Source organism: Myotis brandtii, unplaced genomic scaffold (assembly GCF_000412655.1).
Source record: "Myotis brandtii unplaced genomic scaffold, ASM41265v1 scaffold137, whole genome shotgun sequence".
Classification (NCBI taxonomy): Eukaryota; Metazoa; Chordata; class Mammalia; order Chiroptera; family Vespertilionidae; genus Myotis; species Myotis brandtii.
The window spans coordinates 3,304,653-3,332,159 of NW_005354874.1; the positions used below are offsets into that span (position 1 = coordinate 3,304,653).

The window sequence follows — 27,507 nt, forward strand, 5'->3', positions numbered from 1 at the left end:
CCATTGGTGGAGATTTCCTAGAAGTTGCAGGATATCTTCCTTTTAATTTTTCCTCGACACTCTGACTTTACTTATGTCTGTCACCTTTGCTTTCCCTCCATCCCCCACTCACAACAGAAACTTGCTCCAGGCTCACTTTGCTCCAGTGTCTAAGTCTTAACAGCCATGGGCAAACTACGGCCAGCAGGCCTGGATTCGGCTAGTTTGAAATGAATAAAACTAAAAAAAAAAAATGTGGGCAAACTACAGCCCACAGGCCCTCCGGTCCAGTTTAAGAACCCATTGTGGCCCTCGAGTCAAAAAGTTTGCCCACCCTTGGCTAAGAGATCACACGATGCATCTGCCATCAGAACTACAATTCCCAGCATTCCTGGTGCTCCCCACGCTCTGGCTCTGGGCTTCAGCTTCTGGTCCAGGGGCTGCAGAAACCAAAAGGACTGGGAACTCCAGCCCGCTCTCCTGCTCTGCTCTCTGGCCAGGCTTGGCATCCTGGGTTGCCCCAGCGACCAGGACGCCAAACCTTCCCACCTGCTCTCCAGCAGGCTCTGTGGCTCTGGACAGTTCAGCCATCTTTGTTGTGTCAATTTGCCTATTCCCTCCTATTTACCATGAAGTGGCAGTTAATTTGCACATAATTCTTTTATTAGATAGAATTTTGTATAGTTTATTGATTCTTCAAGAATACTTTTATTAAATTTTATCAAAATTTTGTATCTATAGCCAACCTACGGTTTGAGTTGACCCACAAGTATAGTCCAACATGAATGTTGATTGATATTTTCAGATTTTAAGCCATCAACATATCACTTAATAGGGAATGGGGACACGATGCTCAGTAGCACACCATTACATAGTAATTCCACCATTCACATAGGATGGGCATAAGTAATCTTAAGAGCAAGGGCAATAGTAAGATGTGGCAAATTAGGAAGTGATGAGATGATCTCTGAGTATTTTTTTAGATATAACTTATTTCGTGATAGTTTATGTAATTTAATTTCTTATTAATAACTGTGTTTAGCAATTGGTTCACAAGATTACTGAAAATTCAACAGATGGCTCTTGTGAGCTGAGATGAATGCTGGTAAGAAAAAGTTTTCAGTGAACCTAATGTGTCTGTTTCCACATCTCCTACATGAACTGAGTGGGGTTTCACAACCCTGAGTATGTGAGGGCATCCCTTTATCAAGCCACAGAGAATTTGAAATAAATGGTGTCGGGATTGAGCAGAGCTGTACCTTTAAAATTTACTGTTATTTTTGTGGTTTATTCACAGGCATTTCCCTGCATTTCAACAGGCATTTATGGTAAGTGATCTAGCTTTTGATACTGTTTCTATTTCTTTATTTTCTTGTTAAAGGTGAGATTAACAGGAAAAATAAGAGATTTTTGATGGGTATAGTTTGCTGTGATTTAAAGAGACTCAAAATGAAGGCCAAGTCTCATTGAGGAATCTTGAAAGGCTATTTATATCTTCTATTGTGTTCTTGAATGTTGTGTCAGATACCATATGTAATGATTACATAGATTGTGGCTCAATGTCTTTTGTTAAACTAAACATTTTTCTCTAGTAGGATTTGACCTCTGAAAATGTTTTCTTTTCTTTTTAACAAAGTCAGTATTTTTCTCTTAGATGAATCATAATGCCTATAAAACCTAGCATTATCATTATTTTGTTGTGAATTACAAAATAACAGATGTTAAAATGCAAATACATGCTTATATCTGTATATTTAAATTTTAAAAATCCGAAGAGGTGACTGTTAATAAAAACTATTAGTTTTAATAAACTGCAGATAAATTGTTTTGGTACTAATGGGTTGTTTTAAGTAGTGACTGCTTCACTTACAGGTACAAGCATCTGTGTTTATATCATTTGTTTTCACTAGCCTAAAGCTCTCCAATATTCTTCCACTACACTGACGTTTCCCTAATTATTTTTCTCAGGTTGTTAATAAATCTGGTTTACAATATTAAGGTAAAATGGAGTTTATTTGTCATTGTAGGGTTTTCTGATCAAGCAGAATAGATTATAACCTTTCTGAGCTCAAGCTTCTTATAAGGAGACTCTTATCTGGGAAATAAAATGTGTACAAATATAAAGAAATAGTTGAAATTCATTACTATAGGAGAGGGATGCCTAGATTGATGTCAGAGGTAGGAGACTTAATTCTTCTTAATCTGGTATTTCTTTTGAAGGTTTCAGTGAGAATAAAATGGAAACCTTAGGCCTGAATTAAGCTGAATGGGGGAGGATTTGGTCACACTATTTAATAATTTAAGGCATGCCTTTTTTTTCGGTCTGGATTTCACTACAGACTGTGTTTGTGGAAGCACAGTGTGGGAGCATTATCCCCATTATGGCCATTCTTTCTGCCTCACAGTTAGAACTCCTAAATATTTGCTTAACAGAAGCATTATGTGCAAAGGTTTACCTGATCAAAACCTAACATCTTCATTTCACCTTGTCTAGAGTCAAATCAGACTCCATTGCAGAAATGGTTCTCATTTTGAGAATGTTCTCCACAACAGTCTTGATTTTTCTTGACAAAAACTAACAAAAATCCAACGACTATGCACATCATTTTCTGTTTATCACCTGTCATATTCTTGATGTCTGTTTCATCTTTGAGAATTTCAAAAGGTGAATTAAACATGACATACTTAAAGACAGGGGAGGGAGCAGCAGAAAAAGAAAATAGGAAAGTAAAGAAAATGAGGAGGGACATGAACATTAGAGGCTCAAGAGAGGATAGTAAGAACTAAATCAGACCCAAAGTGGCTCTTGTTTCATTTTAATCTCTGAGAAAAAGGGGTTCCTTCTTTCCTTAGCCCCAGAATTTATTTTTAACTCCATGAGATCCTGTTTTACTAACTTTCCGATTATTTCAGTTCTCTTTAGTCCATGGACACTTTAGCATTTTGCAACCTGAAAAGTATTTCCTCTGCACCTTGCAAAGGTCCTTGATTTCCTCCTCGCACTCACATACTGCAGGGCAGCTCTGTTCTTGCTCTTATGCAGAACCCCTGTTTTGTCTCCATTATCCAGATCAGCTTCACTTTTTTTATTTATAGGGATTTTAAATAATATTTATTTAAAGAAAGTAGTCCATGGCAAAAGTAGGATTACAGTTGTTTATATGGAAAATAATAAAATAATTAAAAAATATTCCTATAAGAATTAACTCTGTTTTGCATACTCACAACTGTAAACCTACTACATACCACATTTTCTTTATCCAATTACCATCAAATTGTACACTTGAAACCTATATAATCTTATTAACTATTGTCACCCAAAAATTTTTAATTTAATTTTTTTTAAATTGAAAGTAGTCCACAGCTAAAAAGAAAATTTTTTAAAATAAAGCAAACAAAATTCCCAACACTATGTTAGTCATGCTGGAATGGATTTAGAGCAAATATTCAGAAAGGTCTCCTGGTTCCAGCCCTTCTTCTTCCACATTCTAAAGCTTACTAGATTAATTTTTCAAAAACACCACTTGGTGCATGTTTTCCATCTGCTCAGAAGAATTTGATCGTATTCCATTACTTTCTGGTGAATGTTCACTCCTTCTAGACCAAACAATAGGCATTTTTATGCATCAGTACTTGCAAATTTTATGAAGAGGGAAAAAGAAATCTCTTCTCCAGGATGAAGATTGGTATGCCAAAAATTTTATATGTACTCTTGCTTTGTATTTTTAAAAGACGCATTTAGTTTGCATCATTTTCTGTGGTCATTGACCGTATAAATTATTATTCCCTCAACCTTTCTCAGGACAATGTTTTTTCCATAATATAGTTTTTAAATCCTCACCTGAGGATATTGTTCCATTGATTTTAGAGAGAGTGAAAGAGAGAGGGAAAGACAGAGGGAAACATCAGTTTGAGAGAAACACATCGATTGGTTGCCTCCTGCAGGCACCTCCTCGAGGGCCTGGGTGGGGGAGGAGCCTGCAACCGAGGTACATGCCCTTGACTGGAATTGAACCTGGGACCTTTCCATCTGAAGGCTGATGCTCTATGCACTGAGCCAAACCGGCTAGGGCCATAATATAGTTTCAAATATTTCTTGGCATCCACTCATTATGGGTACACCTTCTGTTACCCACAGATGAGCTGATGAATTGCAGAACATGGCATATACAGCCCTGTATCCCTTCCTTATCTCACTCACACACACATGCACCAAACTCACACATACCAGTACTGCCACCACTTTATTCTGATCTGTACCCCAATCCCCAAACAAAAACACATCATACGTGCTTATACAGGTTGAAGCTTGATATCTGAGAAGTCTTCCTTGAATGTACCAACTTTTGGTGGCCATTATATCTCTAGAAATCTTTCAGCATTTGTAATTTGGACAATTGACAGCTGCTCCCTCATATTGTTCCATAGAATTCTGTTTATATTGCCTGTTTTCACAGCCAATTTGGATTCTTTATTCAGCAGAGATTCACTTGTGCGTATTCTGTGCACACTTGAGTGCCTAGCATTGTGTCCCTAGCAGAAGCTCAGCAAATATTTGTTGTTTTAGGACAACAGTAATGATTATAACCCAAATTGTTAGCTAACTAAATATACACTGATGAACAAGATAGATCCAGAGCCATGGGAGCATCGAACAGACTGATGCATTTCAGAGGGAAGGTTGGGGATTAACCAAGGGAAATTGTATGCAAATATGCATTGTCCATGGACACAGACAATAGTGTGGTGAAGGCCTGGGGAGGGTGGGGGATGGAGGGGGGGCAATGGGATAAAAAGAGGGACATCTGTAATACTTTTAATAATAAAGATAATTTTTAAAAAAATAATGATTCATTGGCAAAATAACAGGCAGAGGAAGCTACCCAGTTAGTATTTCCTTAATGGGCAAATGTGTCTATTTTAGAAAAAAACAAGTGTGTTTTTAAAAAGCATCCTCAAACTGGAAGCGGTATGTGTAGGCATGGCAGCATTCACCTAGACAAGGTAAAATGCAAACATGAGAACTTGTTCAGTTAGGGAGCCAAGGTGAATACAGCATTTAACGTCATTTAAGAAAGCTTTGTTGTTTCTTATGGCCCACAGGCCCATGGGCAGTCAGGGAGGTACAGGGTGTCCTGAGGCCCTTCCCGACCCTCCCTCATGCCAGCCCACCTCCCCACCAGCTGTCATTTCTCAGACAGCATTTGCTTTGGATTTACCATCCTTTTTAGATCTATGACCCACTAACCCAATGTCATTCTAGTTCTCCTAGAACAACATTTTGACTGTGGTGGAGCCATCTTTTGAAGGGGTTTGTTCATTTAATTGCCAACACGATCTCATGCCAGGGCAATTTCAAGAGTAAGCATTCCCATTTCATGGAAACTCCGACATCATCCCCACAGTCAAAGCATGACCGCAGGATCTGGTGCACACCAGTCCTTTGGGGGTGCTCAGGCCCAGGGTGGAAGCCAGTTTCTCTCCCAGCCTCTCCCGCCTTCCTCGGCCTGCGGAAGACAAGACCTGTGGGCAGCAAAAGCAGCTGTGCCTTCTTGCAAGACAGAGACGGAAGAATCTCTGCCCTGAGACTCCACGAGGTTTAAGGGAGAAACACAATGGGGGCAGGTTTGCCTACTTTGAAGTTCCCCAGAGCAGGATCCAGACTTTTCATTCAACTTTCAGCTACCGCCTCTGCTGCTGCGCCAACGTAATGTTTCCAGGATGGGTCCACAGGGCACCCGACCGCCTGCTTGCACTCAGGATGAAAAGCCACGTTTGGTAAAATACCAAAGAGAGGCCTGTGCTACTTTTGGAAAAATAGATCCAGATGAGGCTTAAAGGGGCTCTTAACTTCCAGATTCCTGTTAAAGACTTGGATTGGCCGCTAAGCCAGTCTCCGAGGGAGAGACCTGAACTTCTCTGATGGACTTTTCAGATCTTGCGTTTGCCTCTGCCCCCCGAGCCAGGCTTGGCCACTGTGGTGCTAATAAGTTTAACAAAGGAGGCTAGACATGATACATGGGAATGGAATTTTTACCGAGAAGTGAACAGCAAAACTAAGTTTAGTCCATTTTATGAGAGTCAGTAGAGTTAACAGAAATGAAGTCCAGGTGGAAAAGCGTGTCCCTGGAGTAACTGGGGAAATATTCTCCGTGGAGAAAAAGAGAAATCTTGAATCTTGCTTTCCAGGTATGAGACGGTGTTCTCAGAGAAGAACGAATTTCAGACATTGGAATATTGGCTGGAAATTTGCAGAAAAAAAAAATTAAGTAGAGCATCACCAGGCTAATGCAGCTCCCATATTTATTCATTATATTTCTGTTATCAACATGGAAGGCATGTTTCTATCAAGTCACCTGCGCCCCCCTCCCCCGCTTTCCATGAAATGCCGCCAGGACATTGCTTTCTAATCGAATCCCTCATTTGCATTCAGGTTTTCTCTTCTGCTTCTAACTGGTAAAAAGGAGACCAACGCGATGTTTTGTTAACCTTATACCTACTCGGCCGGTATTTTTTATCACTACATCTGTCTAAATTCACAGACATGACTTGGAAAGAAACCAAGGCATTCTGCCACGGCAATGCTGAGGGCATGCCCCGTGTCAGCTTTAAACGCTGACAGATTTCAGAGGGTGTGACAACTATTGCTGTGCAATTCTGGGCTTGCTGGAAGACTTACCTTATGTAATACATTTGGAAACCAGAGCAAAATCGACAAAAATGTGTGCCCCTCTCTTTCATCCCCCTGACAGCTCTCCCCTCCCTCTTGCTTTCTTCTCTTCCCTTTGATATTTCCATTTGCTTTGAAAACTTCCTTTCAGGTGGTCTAATGATGACTCTTTTTTTTTCTCTCTCTCATAAATTCCCTTCTCTGACATTCTATGTTTTTTGTCCTGGTCATGTTATTCCCACTATACGAACCGTTATTGTTCTTGGCAATCCCTGAGTTAATTGCTGGCTTTCAAAGCAAAGTAACATTAGAATCAGTGTAAACTTATTACTCTTTGGGAAAATACAGTGCTAGGGCCGAAGACACCTCAATTCTATCACATTTGAATATTGTTTTAGGAGCTGATCCTGCTGAAGCAAACATGTGCAGCTTCCCCCATTATCAACATCAGGCACCAAAGTGGTGCATTTGTTACAAAAGATGAACTTACCTTAACATATCATAATCACTCAGAGTCTATAGTTTACCTTAGGATTTGCTCTTCATGTAAATTCTATGGGTAATGACATGTATGCACCATTATAATATTATTTTTACCACCCTAAAAATCCTCTACCCTCTGCCTATTCATCTCCCCCACCCAATCCCTGGCAAACATGGATCTTTTTATTGTCTTTATGGTTTTGCCTTTTATAGAATGTCAGATTGTTGGAATCATAGCCTTTTCAGACTGGCTTCTTTCATATAGGAAGATGCATTTCAAGTTCTTCCATGTCTTTTTATGGCTTGATGACTCACTTCTTTTTAGTGCTGAGTAATATTCCATTGTCTGGATGTACCTCAGTTCATCCATTCGCCTATTGAAGGATGTTTTAGTTGCTTCCACATTTTGGCAATTAGGAACAAAGCTGCTAAAAAATAGCCACGTGCAGGGTTTTGTGTGGACATATATTTTCAACGCCTTTGGGTAAATACCAAGGTGTGCAATTGCTGAATCATATGGTAAGAATGTGTTTAGTTTTGTAAGAAACTGCCAAGCTGTCTTCTGATGTGGCTGTGCTATTTTGCCTTTCCACCAGCGATGAATGAGAGTTCCTATTCTTCTATACACTGGCCAGCATTTGGTGGTATTAATGTTTTGGATTTGGGCCAGTCTAATAGTGATGGTATCTTAAAGTCTATCATAATTCAGTGCCCCCTCTTTCTACATAGCAGAATTGTAGTCAAGCACATCAATTCTAGCTAGAACAAATTTCAAATCTTCTTTGTAGTGAGGTTGGTCACAAGACCAATTCCTTTCCAAGGAAGGTAGGTTGAAGTAATGAGTGCTACTTTATGTCCAGGTACCATAAAATAAGGTATATGACCATTCGGTGTTGTTTTTTGTTTGGTTTGTTTTTGTTTGTTTGTTTGTTTTTGCTGGAATCAGGAAAGGTAAGAATATGAGAACAATGCCTTAAGGAAGACAAATCAACTACTTAACATCATGGTAGATTCCTGGTTGTGAAGTGACAGAATGGAACAAATTCTCTCACTAGCAGAATGCTCATTTTGGAACTGTTATCATAGAGAGAAATAAGCATCTATATTTATTAAACATCTCTATTTTGGAGCCTCTTTGTTACAGCATCTTAGCTTTACCTTAACCAATATAGTCTCTTTCAAATGTATTTCAAGATGCATTTATAAAATAGTATCGACTAAAAAGAATTGACATGAAAATAATTGTCCTAAAGAGCTAAACATACCCAACTTCTCTAAGAACTGTCAAAATTATTTTTGAAGTTCTTTCTAAAGAGAGCTGGCCTATGTTTATTTAACTTCATCCTTAAAGTCAAATAAACATTGGTCAGCTCTCTTTATATATACATATGGAGGAAGACAAAAAAGATAATTTAAAGCTGGATGAGAAAAATGAGAAAATACATGGAAATTAATTCACTCATCCAATGAAAAGTGTAGTCAATCCTTACAGTCCCCTCAACAGCTGTCACTCCTTAGCCCCTCTCCCTTCTTTGAACAAATAATAATGTAATCTTCGTCACTATATATTTTTCTGTTCTGGGTATTTTCTATAGATGAAATCATAAAATATGTGTTCTTTTGTGACTAGCCTCTTTCACATAACATAATATTTTAAAACTAGAGGCCTGATGCATGAAATTCATGGTGAAAAGTGTAGTAAATCCTTACAGTGCCCTCAACAGCTGTCACTCCTTAGCCCCTCTCTCCCTTCTTTGGACAAATAATAATGTAATCTTCGTCACTATATATTTTCCTGTTCTGGATATTTTCTGTAGATGGTATCATAAAATATGTGTTCTTTTGTGACTGGCCTCTTTCACATAACATAATATTTTAAAACTATAGGCCCGATGCACGAAATTTGTGCAAGGGTAGGCCTTGCAGCCCCAGCTGCCCCGGCCCTTGTAGCCCCAGCTGCCTTGGCCCTTGCAGCCCTGGCTGCCTCAGCCCTCACAGACTCTGCTGCTTCACGGCCCTGTGGCCCTGCCCACTGGTCGTTCTGGAAGGTCATTCCGGAAGGTTGTTCTGGAAGGCCATGCTGCCATCTGGTCTAATTAGCATATTAGCTCTTTCTGGCCCTCGTAGCCCCAGCTGCCTCGGCCCTCGTAGCCCCAGCTGCCTTGGCTCTTGCAGCCCCAGCTGCCTCGGCACTCACAGCCCCTGCTGCCTCACGGCCCTGCGGCCCTACCCACTGGTCGTTCTGGAAGGTCATTCTGGAAGGCCATGCTGCCATCCGGTCTAATTAGCATATTAGCTCTTTATTATATAGGATGTCATGTAGTAGCATACATCATTAACTTATTTATTTTTATTAATAATCCATTGTATGGATATATCATATTTTGTTTATCCATTCATCAGTTAATTAATATTTGAGTTTTCTATGCTTTTTATCTATTATGAATGATGCTTATATGCAGTTAATTTAGGTAAACTTATATATCTAAATGTATAAATTATAACAGTGATTCAGTGGTGTTCTGTTGTTAATTTTTAATCATCCTGAAACAATTCTCATTTTTATTCTTTGGCTGCCCAGTTTCTCTCAAGCCTCTTCAAGGCTACCTTTGCTTCATGATTCTGTGTCCTGCTTGCCTGGGTGGTGATATAGGTTTCTTCTATCATTGTGTGTGATGAGTCTTTGAGATAGTTGCATCAGGATTCTCTTATGAGTACCAAGGAATAGCGAAGAAGGAGGGCACATATCAGAGTCACTATGGGCATGGGTTTCAGGGTCCCACAGATCTAGGTGCAAATTCTGAGGCTGTTTCTTATTAGCTTTGTGTCCTCAGGCAAGTTACTCTCTCTAGACCTCAGTGACCTCAATTGTCAAATGGGATAACAATGCCCATCACATGGGCTTGTTGTAAGATTAAATTAGATAATATGTTAAAGTGTCTATCATGGTATCAGATACATAAAGATAAACATTTAAGAATGATTGTTACTATTATTGCTAGTAGTAACTTTACTTTTGCTACTATTGTCAGTATTACCCTCCCTCTGGAATCTGACCTTCCTGAGAGTAGAAGGCTTTGAGTGTTTTATTCACTTATATCACTAGATTCTAGAAGAGTATCTCAACTGTTGAACAAGTCATTTACTTTTTAAAAATGTTTTTATTGATTTTAGAGAGAGAGGAAGGAAGAAGGATAGATGGATAGAAACATTGATGAGAGAGCAACATCTGTTGGCTGCCTCCTACATGCCCCCTACCAGGGATGGAGCCGTAATCCGCAAGTAATTTATTTTGAAAGAGGCTTTACTTGGGCTCCAAATGACACTGGTCAGAAGTCCCTTATCATGCATGGTATCAGATACATAAAGATAAACATTTAAGAATGATTGTTACTATTATTGCTAGTAGTAACTTTACTTTTGCTACTATTGTCAGTATTACCCTCCCTCTGGAATCTGACCTTCCTGAGAGTAGAAGGCTTTGAGTGTTTTATTCACTTATATCACTAGATTCTAGAAGAGTACCTGAACTGTTGAACAAGTAATTTACTTTTTAAAAATGTTTTTATTGATTTTAGAGAGAGAGGAAGGAAGAAGGATAGAGAGATAGAAACATTGATGAGAGAGCAACATCTGTTGGCATGCCTTCTACCAGGGATGGAGCCTTAATACGCAAGTAATTTATTTTGAAAGAGGCTTTACTCGGGCTCCAAATGACACTGGTCAGAAGTCCCTTATCATGAGAACCACCTTGCTTTCTGTGGGATTGATTCTGCTGCTTCTCTGAAGGCCACTTGTTACTTCTTAGCTACCTCTGTGTCCTGTAGCTCAACCTTGTGAGTTTGGTGTCTGAAAATGAAACCTGTTTGTAAGATCACACTATGCTTTCTATATTACATTAGCCATAATAAGCACTGTAGTCTATTGCTCAAACAATAGTCACCTTGCTTCTGGAATTCCAAGCTATTTACCTGAGCCCTAGGAATAAAACCATTCTGTTTTGTCTGTATGTACATAAAATCTTTCAGTGATAAGAGAGACAAAGTAATTGTATTTATTTGTGGTCTCAAAATTGAAATCCCACATCCTAAGACAGCATATTCTTATGGACAAAACCCAAGTTGTGTCTCTGTAAGATAGCTGGCTAATGCATCCTTTTAGGGGAGTAGATAACAATTATACCGCCACTTGGCTTGAAGAGGGAAAAAGTCCAATGCTTGCTTTTTGTTGCTAAAAGCACTGAGAAAGTTTGCACATTTTTTCATGTCTAAGATCATAGGCTCTTTGAGCTGGATACCATTTTGGATGTCAGACTGGTCTTAACTTTGTATTTTTCTGGCTGAAAAAAAAGGAGACTTTTTTTTTTTTTAGCCACACCTAACTAGTTCCTGTGAGAATTGCAAACAGATGCCCCAGTAAGGGTTTTGCAATCAGAGGAACATGAGATTATCATTCAGAATGGTCTACTCTCTAACCTCTTCTTTGAATCGCAGTTCTAAGCTTCCTCATATGTAGTTGGGAAGAATATTAATATATACTTTCAGTTATTAGAATTAAAAATGAGTTGGACTGAGGTTTCTTCAGAAGTGAGTCCCAAAGACTTATCCCAATAAGGGTCATGACTTCCCCTTTGGCCCCTACTCCCTCCCCTGCATCTTCTTCTACTCAAGCTTCTTCTTGCCACATCCTTTTTATAGAGACCATTCCACCCCAGGTCACTGGGTTTGCCCTCAGTAACTTGTGAAGACTGAGTTAATACAGAAAGTGCCTGCATATCCATCTCTGCATCATATCAGTACTGCTCCTACTTTGTTATCAAAGCCCCTTTTAATGTAAATTTTGATGCATCTGTAACATCCTTGGGGTCCCAGGGCATAGCCTATATGAGTAAGAAATTATTTTTTAGTTTAAATATCACATTATATTCTAAAGCATGGATATATCGTAATCCTTTTCTTGAAACAAAGGCTTTGCATTACTTACCTGTTAAGTAATTTTATGATCCTCTTCCAATAAATCTTGTAAAATTAACCCTCAGGAAGTTGCCCATCCTGTGGTTTATGGTGCCTCCGGCACATTGCCAATGCCCCATTTTAAAAGCCAGGCATTCAACCAACCTTACAAATGTCAGCCCTTGCATATAATTACAGGAACCTGGGAAAGTGATCACCAGCAGCTCTGGGACTCTCAGCTTCTGCAAATTCTGAATCCCTTAGCAAGCTGGAAAGATCTGCTGGCACTGCCACAGGGAAAGGTTAGCTCCTAAATTATTGCCTCTCGATTTCTTCAACTTTGCAAATATTTTATTCCCTCATCCATAGTGAAAGAGAAAGAGAAGTGCACCGCATTGCTGTTTTCCCATGTTGCGTATAGAAGGAAATGAAGACTCATCAGCCTTTTTCATCTTTCATAAAACAATGCAAATATGGCTCATTGCTAGGATAAAGCAGGAGTATGCATCAGGGGATCTGGAAAATGTAAAAAGACTTGCCTTGAAATTCTTTTTGTAGAACTCTGCACATGTTGAAGGCATATTGAGACCTAAGAGCAGTATGTGTGTGTGTGTGTGTGTGTGTGTGTGTGTGTGTAGGAGGGATCCTGGTCTAGCTTTTCTGCCAACGGATTTCGCTCAAAACCACTTGTCCAGCCATGGGGTAAAGTAAGAAGTAGGAAACATGGTGTGAGCATGAGGAGATGGTGAAGGAGAGAGTGACAAAAAGATGGAAATGCCAAGATGCTGGAGCAAGTAAGCTGGCAGTCCCCTACAGGGTGGCCATCGCTAAGCAGAGGACTGGGACATGCAGACCAACCTCTGCCTAGGAAAATCATTTGCTTTCCTGTTCTCTCCATTTAGTGTTCTTTGCTCCCATCCCTTCCACCATCCACTTCTTCCATTTAACACCCTCTTTTTCACTTGAAGCAATGCCATCTTACATGGGGCTACTGTGTCAGAGATGCTAATATCAAGTAAGTTAATGGGAAGGCAGGAATTCTCTATATTTCTACCAGCTCTCCTCCAGCTCCATCGCTTTTCCTGCCACAGGCCCATCATAATCTCCATGCAGCCTTCTTTTCAAGAGAGAAGTGCAGTGCCCAATGGAGGTTTAGTGGTGAATAAACTGATCTTGACCGGTTACACCACTATGTATTTTATTTTATTCAAAGGCAGCCTTTGTCAAGAAGTTCAAGAAACTATGTGCTTACTTAAAAAAGTAGAAAAAGGAGTAAAAGCATTGAAACTGTTTTGCATTCTGCATTGAATCGAGGTAAGAAAGAACCTACAGGGGAAGTGACGGATGGTAAGATATGGTGGCTCTGTTCCTCATGCCATTCAGAGTCAACAACAAAGGTGGATAGAAATTGGCCCAGGACTGTGTTTTTTGAACAACACTTTAGACTAATTGGACTTAAAAAAACATGCAGAGCATTCCATGCAACAGCAGCAGAATATACATTCTTCTCAAGTGCATGAGGAACATTTTCTAGGATAGGTCATATGTTAAGCCACAAAACAAATTCAAAAAATTTAAGAAGATAGAAAGTTTATCAAGTCTCTTTTCTGACCACAGTGGAATGAAACTCAATAGATAACAGGAGGAAAGCTGGAAATTTCACATATATATATGGAACTTAACACAGTCATAAACAATTACTGGATCCAAGAATAACTCAAAGGAGAAATAAAAAAAATCTTGAGACATATAAAAATACAAACACAACATACCAAATGTAAAGGATGCAGGAAGAGCAGATTGAAGAGGGAAGGTTTTAGTAATAAAAGCATGCATACCTCCAGTAAGTACAAAGAACAAATGAAACCCAAAGTTAGAAGAATAAAAAAAGAAATAATCAAAATTAGAGCAGAAATAAATGAAGTAGATAATAGGAAAACAATAGAAAATATTAATAAAAGTAAGAGTTAGTTCTTTAAAAATATAAACAAAAATTGACAAACCTTTAGCTAGAGTAACCACAAGAAAAAGTGGACCCAAAATAAATAAAATTATAAATTAAAGAGGAGACATTACAATTGCTGTCTCAGAAATACCAAGGGTCAAAAGAAACTACTATGAAAATTATATACTAACAATTATAACATAGATGAAATGGATAAATTCCTAGAAGCATGCAATTTACCAAGACTGAGTCATGAAGAAAAAATCAAAACAAAAAACTGAACAGATCAATTATGAGTAATGAGATTGAATTAGTAATTTAAAAAAAATCCCCTAACACAGAAGAGCCTAGGACCAGATGGTTTTGGTGAATTCTACCAAACATTTAAATAATTAACTATAATCCTTCTCAAACTCTTCTAAAAAAATGTAGAGGAAGGAACACTTTCTTTTAAAAAAATATTTTTATTGATTTTAGAGAGGAAGAGAGAGGGAGATAGATAGAAACATCAATGATGAGAGAGAATCATTGATTGGCTGCCTCCTCCCCGCCTACTACTGGGGATCAAGCTGCAATCCGGGCATGTGCCCTTAACCATAATCGAACCTGGGAACCTTCAGTCCACAGGCTGACCCTCTATCCTCTGAGCCAAACCAGCTAGGGTGAGGAAGGAACACTTTCAAATTCATTTTACCAGGCCAGCATTATCCCAATACCAAAGCCAGATAAGGACACTACAGGAAAAGAAAACTATAGGCCAACATCTCTGACAGCAATAAGCCTGAATGACCAGCTAAAAGACAACAGAATAGGAATATCATATCCAAGAATTTACAGAAGAAGCTACATAGCGAATGGTAAGAAGGGCGGAGATGCAGAGAAGACTGGTTCCTGTGCCCGGATGCAGTGGATGAGAAGCTGGAGGGATATCTTGGCAGCAGATGTCCCTCACACCCCCCAAAAAAGTGTGATGTTTCAACCCCTTGCTGGGATCCCAAAACCAGAGCACCAAGGCCAGGAAGAGAAGCCTACATAGCATTTGACAGTGAAAATCAGTGGGGACTCTGTGGGTTCAAAAAAGGAGAGAGTCTGCTAGAATCCCAGGTGTTGTCCTAAGGGGCCAATGCACAGGAACTTGCCCTCGGGCATTCACCCAGAACACTGGTAGAGGGACGGCAACTCAAGGCTTATGGAAGCCATAAAGAGAAGATGGCTCTGGAGAGAGATCTAGAAGGTCGGCTACTGAGGTTCTGGCCCTGAGTAAACATCCCACACTGCCCTCAGGTACCATATTCCAAGGTCTGGCTCTCCTATTCTTACAGCACCACCTGGGAAGTGCATTAACCCAGTCCTCCAAACATTGGCAACGCCACCTTGTCAAACTTGAGTCTGGCAGGAAGGACTGTTGGTTGAAGCCAACAGGGACCTGTGGTGAGCTCTTTTTCTAAAGAAACTATATGCAGACTCTCAGATGGTCATTGGATTGTGTGGCTTTGGAATAGGGCCAAGTGCTGGCAAGAATGTGGAGAAAAGGGAACCCTCGTGAGAGTCTGCTAGAATCCCAGGTGTTGTCCTAAAGGGCCAATGCACAGGAACTTGCTCTCGGTATTACCCTAGAACACTGGTAGAGGGAAGGCAACTCAAGGCATATGGAAGCCATAAAGGGAAGATGGCTCTGGAGAGAGATCTAGAAGGTTGGCTACTGAGGTTCTGGTCCTGAGTAAACATCCCACACTGCCCTCAGGTACTATATTCCAAGGTCTGGCTCTCCTATTCTTACAGCACCACCTGGGAAGTGCATTAACCCAGTCCTCCAAACATTGGCAACGCCACCTTGTCAAACTTGAGTCTGGCAGGAAGGACTGTTGGTTGCAGCCAACAGGGACCTGTGGTGAGCTCTTTTTCTAAAGAAACTATATGCAGACTCTCAGATGGTCATTGGATTGTGTGGCTTTGGAATAGGGCCAAGTGCTGGCAAGAATGTGGAGAAAAGGGAACCCTCGTGCACTGTTGATGGGAATGCAGACTGGTGAAACCACTGTGGAAAACAGTATGGAGTTTCCTCATAAAATTAACAATGGAACTGCATTTTGACACAATGATCCCACTTCTGGGATTATATTCTAAGAAACCTGAAACACTAATTCAAAAGAATATGTATCACTATGTTCATTGTAGTGTTACTTACAATAGCCAAGATCTTCAAGAAGCCCAAGTGCCCCTCAGTAGATGAGTGGATACAAAAGACTGTGGTACAGCCTGACTGGTGTTGCTCAATGGTTGAGTGTCGACCCATGAACCAGGAGGACAGGGTTCAATTCCCAGTCAGGCCACATCCTGGGTTGGGGGCTTGATACCCTGTAGGGGGGGACCTGTAGGAGGCAGCCAATCAATAAGTCTCTCTCAACATTGATGTTTCTATCTCTCTCATCCTCTTTGAAATCAATGGAAACATATATATTTAAAAAAACTCTGGTACATTTACGCAATGTAATACTGCTTAGACAAAAAATAAGAAATAAATAAAGGAAATCTTACCTTTTGCAACAGCATGGGTGGACATGGAGATTATGATGCTAAGTGAAATGAGCCAGTTAGAGACAGACAAATGCCATATGACCTCACTTATATATGGTATATAATGAACAGAATAAACTGATGAGCAAAATAGAAACAGAGGCATGGATACACGGAACATACTGACAGCTGTCAGAGGGGATGGAGGGTGGGGACTGGATGAAAGTAAAGTAGGTGAAGGGATTAAGCAATATATATATTGAATTTATTATTTTTCAAAACCAAGCAGGTTTCAAGTATGATAGATAGATAGATACAGATATCACAGAGACACGAACAACAGTGTGGTGATAGCCAGAGGAAAAGGGGGATGGATGTTGGTGGAGATGGGCAAAGGGTGGAAAAATGAGAATGAAAAAGGACTTTGCTTGGGGCAATGGGCCCATGATTCAGTGTGTAGATGATGTTTCATTGAGTTGTATACTTGAAACCTGCATGGTTTTGAGAACCAATTAATTCAATAAAAAATACACAATGAAATGTTACCTCTCACATATACATGCATATACATACATACATACATATATCACATATAGTATATTTGTTTATACATACATATATACTATATATCATAGACATATATACCCTATATTATATACATGTATGTATACATGTATAGTAAATATAGCTGCATGTAAATATGTATATATGTGTATATTAATATAATACTTTATAGGGCCAAGTTTTTGAATGAGACTTAGTATATATTTTACTGTAAAAAGTATAAATACAAGTTTGTATGTATGTATGTATGTATGTATGTATGTACTGGGTTGGAGAGAAACCTAAATTACTTTAAAAAGATTGTGGGAGTATACATAAATTCAAATAAGTATCTAATTAATTTTTGTCCATTTCTTTCACAATCTCTAGTTTTTTAAATTTCTTTTTATCTGCTAATTGCAAGGTAATAGTTTTGAATTATTACTTATTATTTACTGATGCACGGAATCATGCAAGAGTAGGCCTTCCTTCCCCTGGCTGCCGGCACCGGCTTCCTTCTGGCACCCAGGATCCAGGCTTCCGGCCGCTGCCAGCAGGCACCCAGGACCCGGGCTTTCCTCACAGCCCTGGCTTCATCTGGAAGGTCGTCCAGAAGGATGTCCAGTCTAATTAGCATATTACACTTTTATTATTATAGATAGGTACATATAATGGGTGTATGTATTCTATGTAAAGCAGAGGTGTGCGAAAGTAGGTTTATGATTGTGAGTATGCAAAACACAGTTTATTCCTGTATTATTATTTATTAATTATTGTATTATTTTCTAGTATATGAACCACCGTAAAACCTAATTTTGCCCACCCCTGTATGGATATACATATATATAAAATATATAATAGAAAACATATTACCTATTATGTGTGTTCTTGTGTATAAATATGAGAGAATGTGACGTGTGTTCCTATATCCCAAACAGTTTTAATATAGTGTGTAGAAAAATTTTAGGATGTTAAGATTTTATTTTTTAATCTTATTGCTATTGAACAATAGTGCTCAGTTTTTCACCTATTCTTTACAAGATAATGAAAATTAGTTTTTTTCCACTACAACATGACCTATTTCACTAACTCCTACCCCACAGCTGAGCAGACCATGGATATGAGAATAAATGAATAGTGCAATCCTGCAACAGTTGTAGCCCAAGCATTTATGAAGTTCAGTGAGGTTTTTTAGAATTATAAATATCGGTGTCAGTTTGTCCAAGATTTTGTACAAATGCAGAATGGTGTTTCCTCCATCTCATTCACCATCTGAAAGCAAATCTGATTATGAGACATATACCAGTAGGGCTGCGGAGCTAAAGACATTTCCTCATTTATTCATCTATTCCTTTGGGACATTGTTAAAATTACAAAGGGTCATCTCTTCTATGAGGGAACAAGCAACACGAGTTACTTTGTGATAAATACCAATGTGAAATTGAGTATTGCCTTTTGGAAATAAAAGGAAAAAAAATGTGTCATGCCTACATGCGTTTTCCATTAGTCTACCTTAGCATGTTTCAAACATCTCAGAGGGAGTCAGAGATAGGCTTCTCTTTGGGCTTTTTCGGTGTGAAGTGTGGGAAAAACTCTTTCACACCTTTCATTGGTGCTGTTAAGACTTCAATCAGAAGTACAAAGCATGTTAAATCCACAGAACAAAAAGCCAACCTCAGAGTGGCTTTCCCTCCTATGGTGCTTGCCAAGTGGGCCGGGATATAGTCAACAAAGTCTCTTGAAGGGTGATAAATAAAAAAATGGGTCACCTTTGCCCCCTTCCTCATCTTTAAAACACAGTTGAGAAGGGGTTCCTTTCCTCCTGGGCTGAATCCAGTGTGCTCTGGGGCTGTCAGCCCTGCCGAAAGGCCCTCATTTGCCAAGCTGTCTGAGAGAAGACCAGCTGTAATTGGCAATCCATTTCTCCATTTCCATTGTACAGCCATCCCTGACAAATTAATCACAATCAAATGTTGGCTGAAGCAAGGGGCACCCTGTGCTGCGGGGAAGAAAAATGAGGCCTCACGCTGCTCTGACAGCCGAATCGTTCAACTTACCCCATTAGACCGAACAAGGGGACACTGCGGTTTGCCTGTCACTACCACCACCCATAAACAAACTGTTCGCTTGCCTCTCAGAGCCTGGCTGATCCGATCGGGGCTTCCTTGGGGCCCACCGGTTGCCTGATCAGTCAGTGCTGCAGGGAAAGGGGAAGGTCTGAGTCCTGCTGCGAGAGTCACTGGGCAGTGGCATATAAGATGGGTGAGATCAAGATGGCCCAAGAGAGCTGCAATGGGTGGTGCTGTGTCTATTGGGAAATTGGTGGAGGAATATTGTGGGCTCCAAATGGGAGCACCTGCCTGTGCTTGCTGCTTCTGTGTTATCTGTCATTCATTGGCAGGGTAATGAAATAGCTAGCTTTTCCCACTCACTTACTGGAATTCGCTTACGGGACAACTTTCTCTACTCAACATATATCCAAGAAGTTGAAAATACCTTTAAGGACATTATTTACATATGTGCCCAGGCCCGATAATATAGTTCTTAAGCTTTTCCGATAAGAAATTCTCTCAGGCTCTTCCTCAGGGTCTAATCTCTCCTATTGTAGACATACCATAATTCTAACAAATGTTGCTCAGCCAATAGTAAATTGAAAGATAGCAGGGAGATCCTAAAGTCGTTTCTGACAATAAGAAGTTGCATAATAGTGAAAGATGACAAAAACAACCAAATAAACAAAGTCTACTTCTCTGCTCTGCCAGTATAGCAGAGGAGAAAAATTGTATTTTGAAATGGTTGTGCTTTTGTAAAAGTCAGCCAAACTATGCGATGGAATATCTGTGAAATTATTTAGGCATCCTAAGTTGAAGAGTATGTATTCTCTCATGCCTCCTCTGTAATGTTCAAGCTAGGGGATTGAGCTGATTCGAATAAAGCAAGAATAATAATGTGGACTCATTTCTAATTAAGTTTACCCTTAGCTTCTTATAACTCTGGACAGTGGCATTCATAGCTATGCCATAAGGTTTTCATATAAATAGGGGCTAGGGTTTTATGGATAGGTAGTGAATGTTTGTGTGTTTTTTTTTTAATGTGGTTATGTTGATTTTAGAGAGAGAAAAAATGGAGAGAGAGCACGCAATAGAAACATTGATGAGAGAGGAATATGGATCAGTTGTCTCCTGCACCAGATCATTATTCTGCTTTAAAAATGAATATTGGGTTTCTGAAGGAAGCTGAACAGTTGAGAAGGTGTGTCCCTAGCCAATTGCCAATAAAGGCTGTAAGCTTTAGATGAGGATTTCAATTGACATAGTTATGATCAAAGCCTTTAAATCATTTTTGTGTGCTTTAATTATCATATGTTTGTGCAGCTATGTCTTTAATAAGAACAGAACATTATTACGTTAGTCATTTTTAAAGCAATCTTAACTACAGGTTGAAAACATCTTCGATAGCAGTTTTCTTTTCAAGTTAATCACACTGACTCTCTTTCCTCCTTATATCCTGCCCTAACACTGCCTTCTCTCTCCTGTCTCTGCCTAACAAAAGCTGCCTCCTCCTCCTTTAACACACACCTGCGCACACATACACTCTTATGCAACTGTTATTTTCAGGGCTACAACATTTTTCTAGATGTTTCTAGGTTAGGAAAATTGATGGGTTGATAGGAAGGTCTTCTCTCTCTCTCTCTTAAAATTTATTTTATTGTCGAGAGTATTACATATGTTCTCCCTTTTGTCCCCCTCCACCCATCTCCCACGCCACTCCAGGCCTTCACCTGTTTATTCTCTGTGTCCATGGGCTATGCATACTAGTATATGCTTATAAGTTCTTTGGTTAATCTCTTCCCACCTTCCCTCTTAGATCTGTCAGCCTGTTACATGCTTCCATGTCTGTGGTTCTATCTTGTTTGCCAGTTTGTTTTGGTCTAGAGATTCCACATATAAGTGAGATCATGCAATATTTCTCTTTCTCTCACTGGCTTATTTCACTCAGCATAATACTGTCCATGTCCATCCAGGCTGTCTCAAAGGGTATGAGATCCTTCTCTATTTTTTTTTTAAATTCTTTATTGTTGAAAGTATTACAGATGTCCCCATTTTTTTCCACTGACCCCCTTCACCCTGCACCCACCCCTCTCAGACCTTCACACTATTTTCTGTGTCCATGGGCTATGCATATCTATAATAATAAAAGCATAATATGCTAATTAGACAAGACAGCCTAAAGACCTTCTGGACATCCTTCCAGTTGTCCTTCTGGATGACCTTCTGGATGAAGCTGGGACTGCAAGGGCCGAAGCAAGCCACTGTGGCTGTGAGGGCCTAGCCCCTTGCACGAATTGTGTGCATCGGGCCTCTAGTATGCATATAAGTTCCCTGGTTAATCTCTTCCCACCCCTCCACCCCTGTCTTCCCTCAGAGATTGGTCAGCCTGTTCCATGCTTCTGTGTAAGGATCTATTTGGTCATTAGATTCCACCTATGAGTGAGAGCATGTGATACTTGTCTTCCTCTGACTGACTTATTTCACTTAGCATAATACGTGTGCATCGGGCCTCTAGTATGTATATAAGTTCCCTGGTTAATCTCTTCCCACCCCTCCACCCCTGTCTTCCCTCTGAGATTGGTCAGCTTGTTCCATGCTTCTGTGTAAGGATCTATTTGGTCATTAGATTCCACCTATGAGTGAGAGCATGTGATACTTGTCTTCCTCTGACTGACTTATTTCACTTAGCATAATACTCTCCAGGTCCTTGCATGCTGTCTCAAAGGGTAAGAGATCCTTCTTTTTTACAACTGCACAGTGTTTCACTGTGCAAATGTACCACAGATATTTTTATCTACTCATCTACTGATGGACACTGGGGCTGTTTCCAGATCTTGGCTATTGTAAATAATGCTGCTATGAACATAGAGGTGCATATATTTTTTCTGATCGGTGTTTTGGAATTTTCAGGACTTTTAAGTCTTTTACCCATCAGGCATGATTGTGTATGTATGTATTATCATATTTTAGATATATTAGCATATATACACACAAACACAAATGTGAATACATAGTTATATATGCATGTGTATATTATATTTAACATATATCTTCTTAAGATTTCCTTTCCAATTTCATGAGAAACAGCCAAACATTCTAGGTCAAGTTCCCAGTACTTAGAATATGGAGGTGACCTAGTCATGGAGAAGAACTGATTACTAATAGAGATGGCCGATGCATATTGGGCACTCACCTTGTGCCTTCTGCTGGTTCTGGGTCATTGCTTTATGTGTATTAACCCATTTACTGTACAAAATAATCTGTGGCATAAGTGTTGTTACTCTCATTCATGAAGAGATTCAGAACAGATAGGCAGCTGGCTCAAGGTCATGCAGAGACCACCAGTGTCAGAATGGTGACTGAACCTTGGACCCAGACATCCTGACTTCACTTAGCCAAGAGCAAGGGTTATATTCTTGTGATGTTTAGGGGCCTTCTTCCTGTGCATTTTCTGAGATCCTGGGCTTCCTGGCTGTGGAGAAATATTTCATCAGTCACCAATGGGCCTGTTTAATGCAAAAACAGAATAATAGTGCCCTTATTTAATAAAAGGGCATTTTACTCAGTGGTCTTTTCAAACCAGTGATGTCAGCCAAATGAAGGTAATGAGTATGCGTATGGGTCTCTCTTTTCTGTCATCTGCGTTAATGGAGGAGATTCCATTTGGTGGCATGCTGTCCAGTGATTTTGGAAGCCCATTAACGAGTCGTCACTGTTAAATTGGATGTAGGTAACCAGGGTCAGGAATGAAAGTATCTCTAGCATCTGAACAACCCAGAACATTCAACAACTGATAAATGAAACTGTGAGAACCCTTCAGATGTGTGATTTATGTACTTACCCTGGGGTGACTGCACTTACTATAAAACATACCAAGCCATCTTTACACAAATTCCCAATGGTTTTATATTTCAGAATTCTTCTTGTGAAATATCATATGGCTTTGAGCAAATAACTGTCAGGCTTGTCGAAATCGTCTCCAAAGGGCAGGCTGCAAAATTATAGTTGTGAAATTTGATGCATATTTTGAAGAATTAATTACTTAAGCTTTTACCGCGGACTCACTTTCATTACCAGTTTTTCACTGGCTTGTCATCTCTGTGCTCAGTTTTCTTGCGTGGGTTGCAACCTTCTAGATGCTGACTGCCCTCTCATTTCAGCTCATTTTTTAAGATGGGAATTGATTGACATTTGCACCAGTCAGACTGGCTCCCTTCATAAATCTGTAGAATAAAAATGAGCTCTCTGCTTTGCGAAATCTCTCTTTTATCAGCTTAGCAGAGACCTAGACAAGCCTGAGGGATACTTCTGTTGACCTCATCAGGTTCCTTGCAGCAGGATGTCACTACAGAAAATGTGCTTCTAACCATTCCCTTCTGGAGAACTATGTGTGTTGGAATGATGTGGTGTCTGGCAGTAACTGCTGGGGCAACTGGAATCCTAGAGGCAAATTCCAGGCACTGCAGCACTGTTTGGGCAACTGAAACAAAATAGAATCTTCTTGAACTATCTGACCCAACTCTCCTGACATCATCCATGCTCCAACTCTTCCTAAGACTACCCTGCTTCCTCACCTCTAGGCCTTTGCTTACACATTTCCTCCCCCTGGGGGCAACTTTTCCCTAGATGCTGTCTCTTCCATGAATGTGGCTTGAATCTTGCTTCTGCTGACTATCATCCTGGGAACAATTCTTTTCTTTCTGATCCCCATTGTGGTTTGCTGTTTGGGGACACGAATTGGAACGCCCTCATCGCATTCTCTCACATTTTCTGTGGTTATGCATCGCATCCAGGAACTATGTACACACTCCTTGAAGGCAGGTATAGACCTTTGTACCTGGAAGGGAAACTCGAGTTGACCTGCACTGAGTTTGTAGGCAAGACTACTGATTCTTACTGCCAAAGTCAGGGACTTTTCATGGAGTCTAGAAGCAACTCCAGGCAAAAGCCTGCTATTGATCTCTCCTTTGTCTATTTACTCTAGAATAGTGGTTTATAACTTTGTTGCTTCTTGGATTACCTGGGAAGCTTAAAAATGCAGGTGTCCTCTCCTAGAAATTCTGATGTAATTGGTCTTGGGTATCCCTTGGACATCAGGGTTTATTCTTGTCTCCTGGGAAATTCTAATATGCAGACAGGGCTGAGAGCTACTGAGCTGACAGAAGTGACGTTTGCTTGCCCCATCATCAGCTTTGTAGTTGTACTTTCAGCTCTCAGTTTTTGGAGTGGGACACTGACCTCACATCACTTCATGTTGTCTAATCTTGGCCAGGTAGCCTAGAACCTGCAAATACAGAAGCTGTGAAAGGCCATGAAATTCATTTTTTATTTTAAAATATGGCTTTTGAGCATTCCTTGGGTTGGAGCTATGGATTAATTAAAATGGTTATGGTTGTCTTATACTTACTCTCAAATTCTAGTGCTCAAGTTAAAATTTCAGTTACTTTTGATGTTGTCAAAGAATTCAGAATGTGACAGTGATTTTGGCTTTGGCTAGTCCTCAACTAAGATGTTTCTATCTTGAGAAGGTAAAACTGTATAATAACAGATAAGGCAAGTCCGTAAAACCTATTGTTGTCCAACTTGATGATATTAAGTTGACCATCCTCTCCTTATTCTTTCTGACAGTTAGGAGAATCTTGCAATGCTACAAATTTGTTTCATATAGTTGGTCCCAAAGATACAGAGAACTAAAATATTTCAGGTGGAAATATAAAGCAACTGGATTTGCCTATTTGGAGAATTTTGAAATGCAGTTTTATCTGAGCATTACTCCAGTAATAACCACTATGACGGCAAGCCAGAATATGTCTTGACTCTCTTAATGTTGGTGGAAGAATTTGTGACCAAACGCCTCTGTCTTTAGTTGTGGAAATATGTCCTTTGGTCCATTCCCTGTCTTACAGCTTAATGCTCTGAGTTATTTGGCCGACGTGCCATAGTTGCAGCTTTAATAAGTTTCCAGTGCCTAGGCGTCCTGGACAATTCAGACCTTTGAAGTTGCTTAGACCAGGATTCACATCCTATCTCTTGCTCTAATTATTTCATCTCTATAAGCTGTAGTTTTCCCTTCTCTGAAAAAATGGAGACAGTAGAATGTAACCTAACAGAGCTGCTCAGCATATTAAATGTGAAAAAATATGTATAATGATTTTTAGTAGTCTACATGATAAGAGTGTCTAAGTACTTAATGCCACATCAGATTCACAGGGAGCACTTTCATAATAAATGCTAGATAGTATTTAGTCCTATATTCTAAACTTTCAATGTCAAGTTACATTTTTTCCAATTATTTCCACCAGTAAAAGAAAATGTGGGCTATAAATGCTGAGTCCTGCCACATAGGGCTGGCTTTCAAGCTGTTCTGGGCATTTCCAAAGATATTTTGAATAATAATGAATTCACATGTTTCAGAAACCATTCCCTTGTGGGTCAAGGATGACCACATCATTCAGACAAATCACATAAGAATTAATTCATAAAAAGAAATTATATTCCGCCTTGTTATTCTTAGAAAGTTCCCAGTAATAATTAGACCACAACCTCATTTTTATGGTCCAACTCAGCAAGATGTATGCATTCCCCAGGGAAGGTAACTTCACGTTCATGAAGCTGCTGAATATATACCACAAGTCATCATTAGTGATAACAATGTGGTTTAGAATGAAGATGTCTCCTGAGTGAGCATACTGGTTAAACACCAATATTCTGACAAATTTATTTAGCATTGACTCAGAGAACAGTACTAAGCTTATAAACACATTAAGATTCTCCTGGAGAGATAAGGTGATAAGCTGTTAAAAAAATATCATGTCATTTATTCAATTGGTATGAACTAAATAGCATCAAAGATCGACATAAATAGCCCTGACCGGTTTGGCTCAGTGGTTAGAGCGTCGGCCTGTGGACTGAAGGGTCCCAGGTTCTATTCTGGTGAAGGGCATGTACCTTGGTTGCGGGCACATCCCCAGTTGGGAGCGTGCAGGAAGCAGCTGATAGATACTTCTCTCTCATCGATGTTTCTAACTCTCTATCACTATCCTTCTCCCTTCCTTTCTATAAAAAAAATCAATAAAATATATTTTAAAAAAAAAGATCGACATAAATAGATTCACTTAGTTTTTTCAGAGTTCCACAGGTGTTTTCTGAGTGCCCACCTCACTGTGTACAGAGATTCTTCTGGGCTTGGCATATCTGGGCCAGGATGCAGGAGGGTAGCTTTGGGCCATTGCGGAGAAGTACCCGGTCACCTGAACTGGCTTTCACTTTAAGCCCCTGGGTGATGCCTACTGTGTGAGCATCAGAGAATTCTAAGTCCTTTGGTACAGGTCCCAGGTCAGCTTGCCATCATCTCTAAGGACAAGCAGAAGTTCCAGTTGAGACGCAAATGTAGCCTGGCTGGTGTGGCTCAGTGGTTGAGTGTTGACCTATGAACCAGGAGGTACTGGTTTGATGCCCAGGTTTCAGGCTTAAACCCCAACAGGGGGCATGCAGGAGGCAACCAATCAATGATTCTCTCTCATCACTGATGTTTCTATTTCTCTCTTCCTCTTCCTTCCTCTCTGAAATCAATGAAAATATATTTTAAAAAAAGAGAGAGAGCCAAATGTAGACATTCCAGAAGGTTCCCAGAACAGTCAGGGCCTCCTTGGTTGGAAGAATAGAGGACGAAATAGTATCAGAAAGTAATTTGTTGATCAGATAAGATAAACAGAGAAACATAATTCTTGAAGGCACAATGTCTCAGAAACATTGCTAATATTTAAAGCTGGGGAACTTGACTTTTTTTTTTCAGTGATCAAAATTTGTAGAGAGAAAATAAAACCTCTTGTCCATAATTTTTCATTACTATTTCACATTATCACCTTTATTTTCCCAACTTTCCCATATCTACTGTGCTCCCCAATACTCACCCCAGTAGAGTGTGGAGATATTATGGATTCTCATTTGGAGAAAAGGTGCAGTTATCCAAGGTGAAGAAAATTAGAGCAAAAGAAGGAGCTGGAAGTTCTGTGCTGTATGTTCAAATCTGAAGTATCTTCTTAGCACCTGCTGTATCCATGGCAGCCTCCCCACCCCCATTATCTTTTTATAGATATTTTCTTGATTTTTTTTCCACTGAAGCAAAATGCTCTCCATCTTGATTGTTATCTAAGAACTATCCAAGATACCATCAGGTTTGATTCTCTAACCCTGGTGGAGGATTGCAGCTGCCTGCCAAGTTTCCAGAAACTGTAAGGAGCTGGGCATGGGGGACAGGAAGCAGTGTGAGGTAAGTTAGGGTCTTCAGAGTTCAGGTGACCTAGTCACTTCCTGATCTTTTTCTAGACAGTTCAGTAATTATTAAGATACAAAGGTGATTCTAAT

At 39.8% G+C, this 27,507-nt stretch overlaps 1 protein-coding gene across 3 annotated transcripts in view; it reads left to right on the plus strand.

The window, feature by feature from the left end:
- The window catches only part of MACROD2 (MACRO domain containing 2), a 1,947,520-nt gene that overhangs the window by 1,321,506 nt on the left and 598,507 nt on the right, over positions 1-27,507 (plus strand). For all 3 annotated transcript variants that reach the window (XM_014535040.1, XM_014535041.1, XM_014535042.1), the window contains exon 7: positions 1,277-1,307. In XM_014535040.1, coding sequence (XP_014390526.1) covers positions 1,277-1,307 — 31 coding nt within the window. The remainder of the gene's footprint in view (positions 1-1,276; positions 1,308-27,507) is intronic.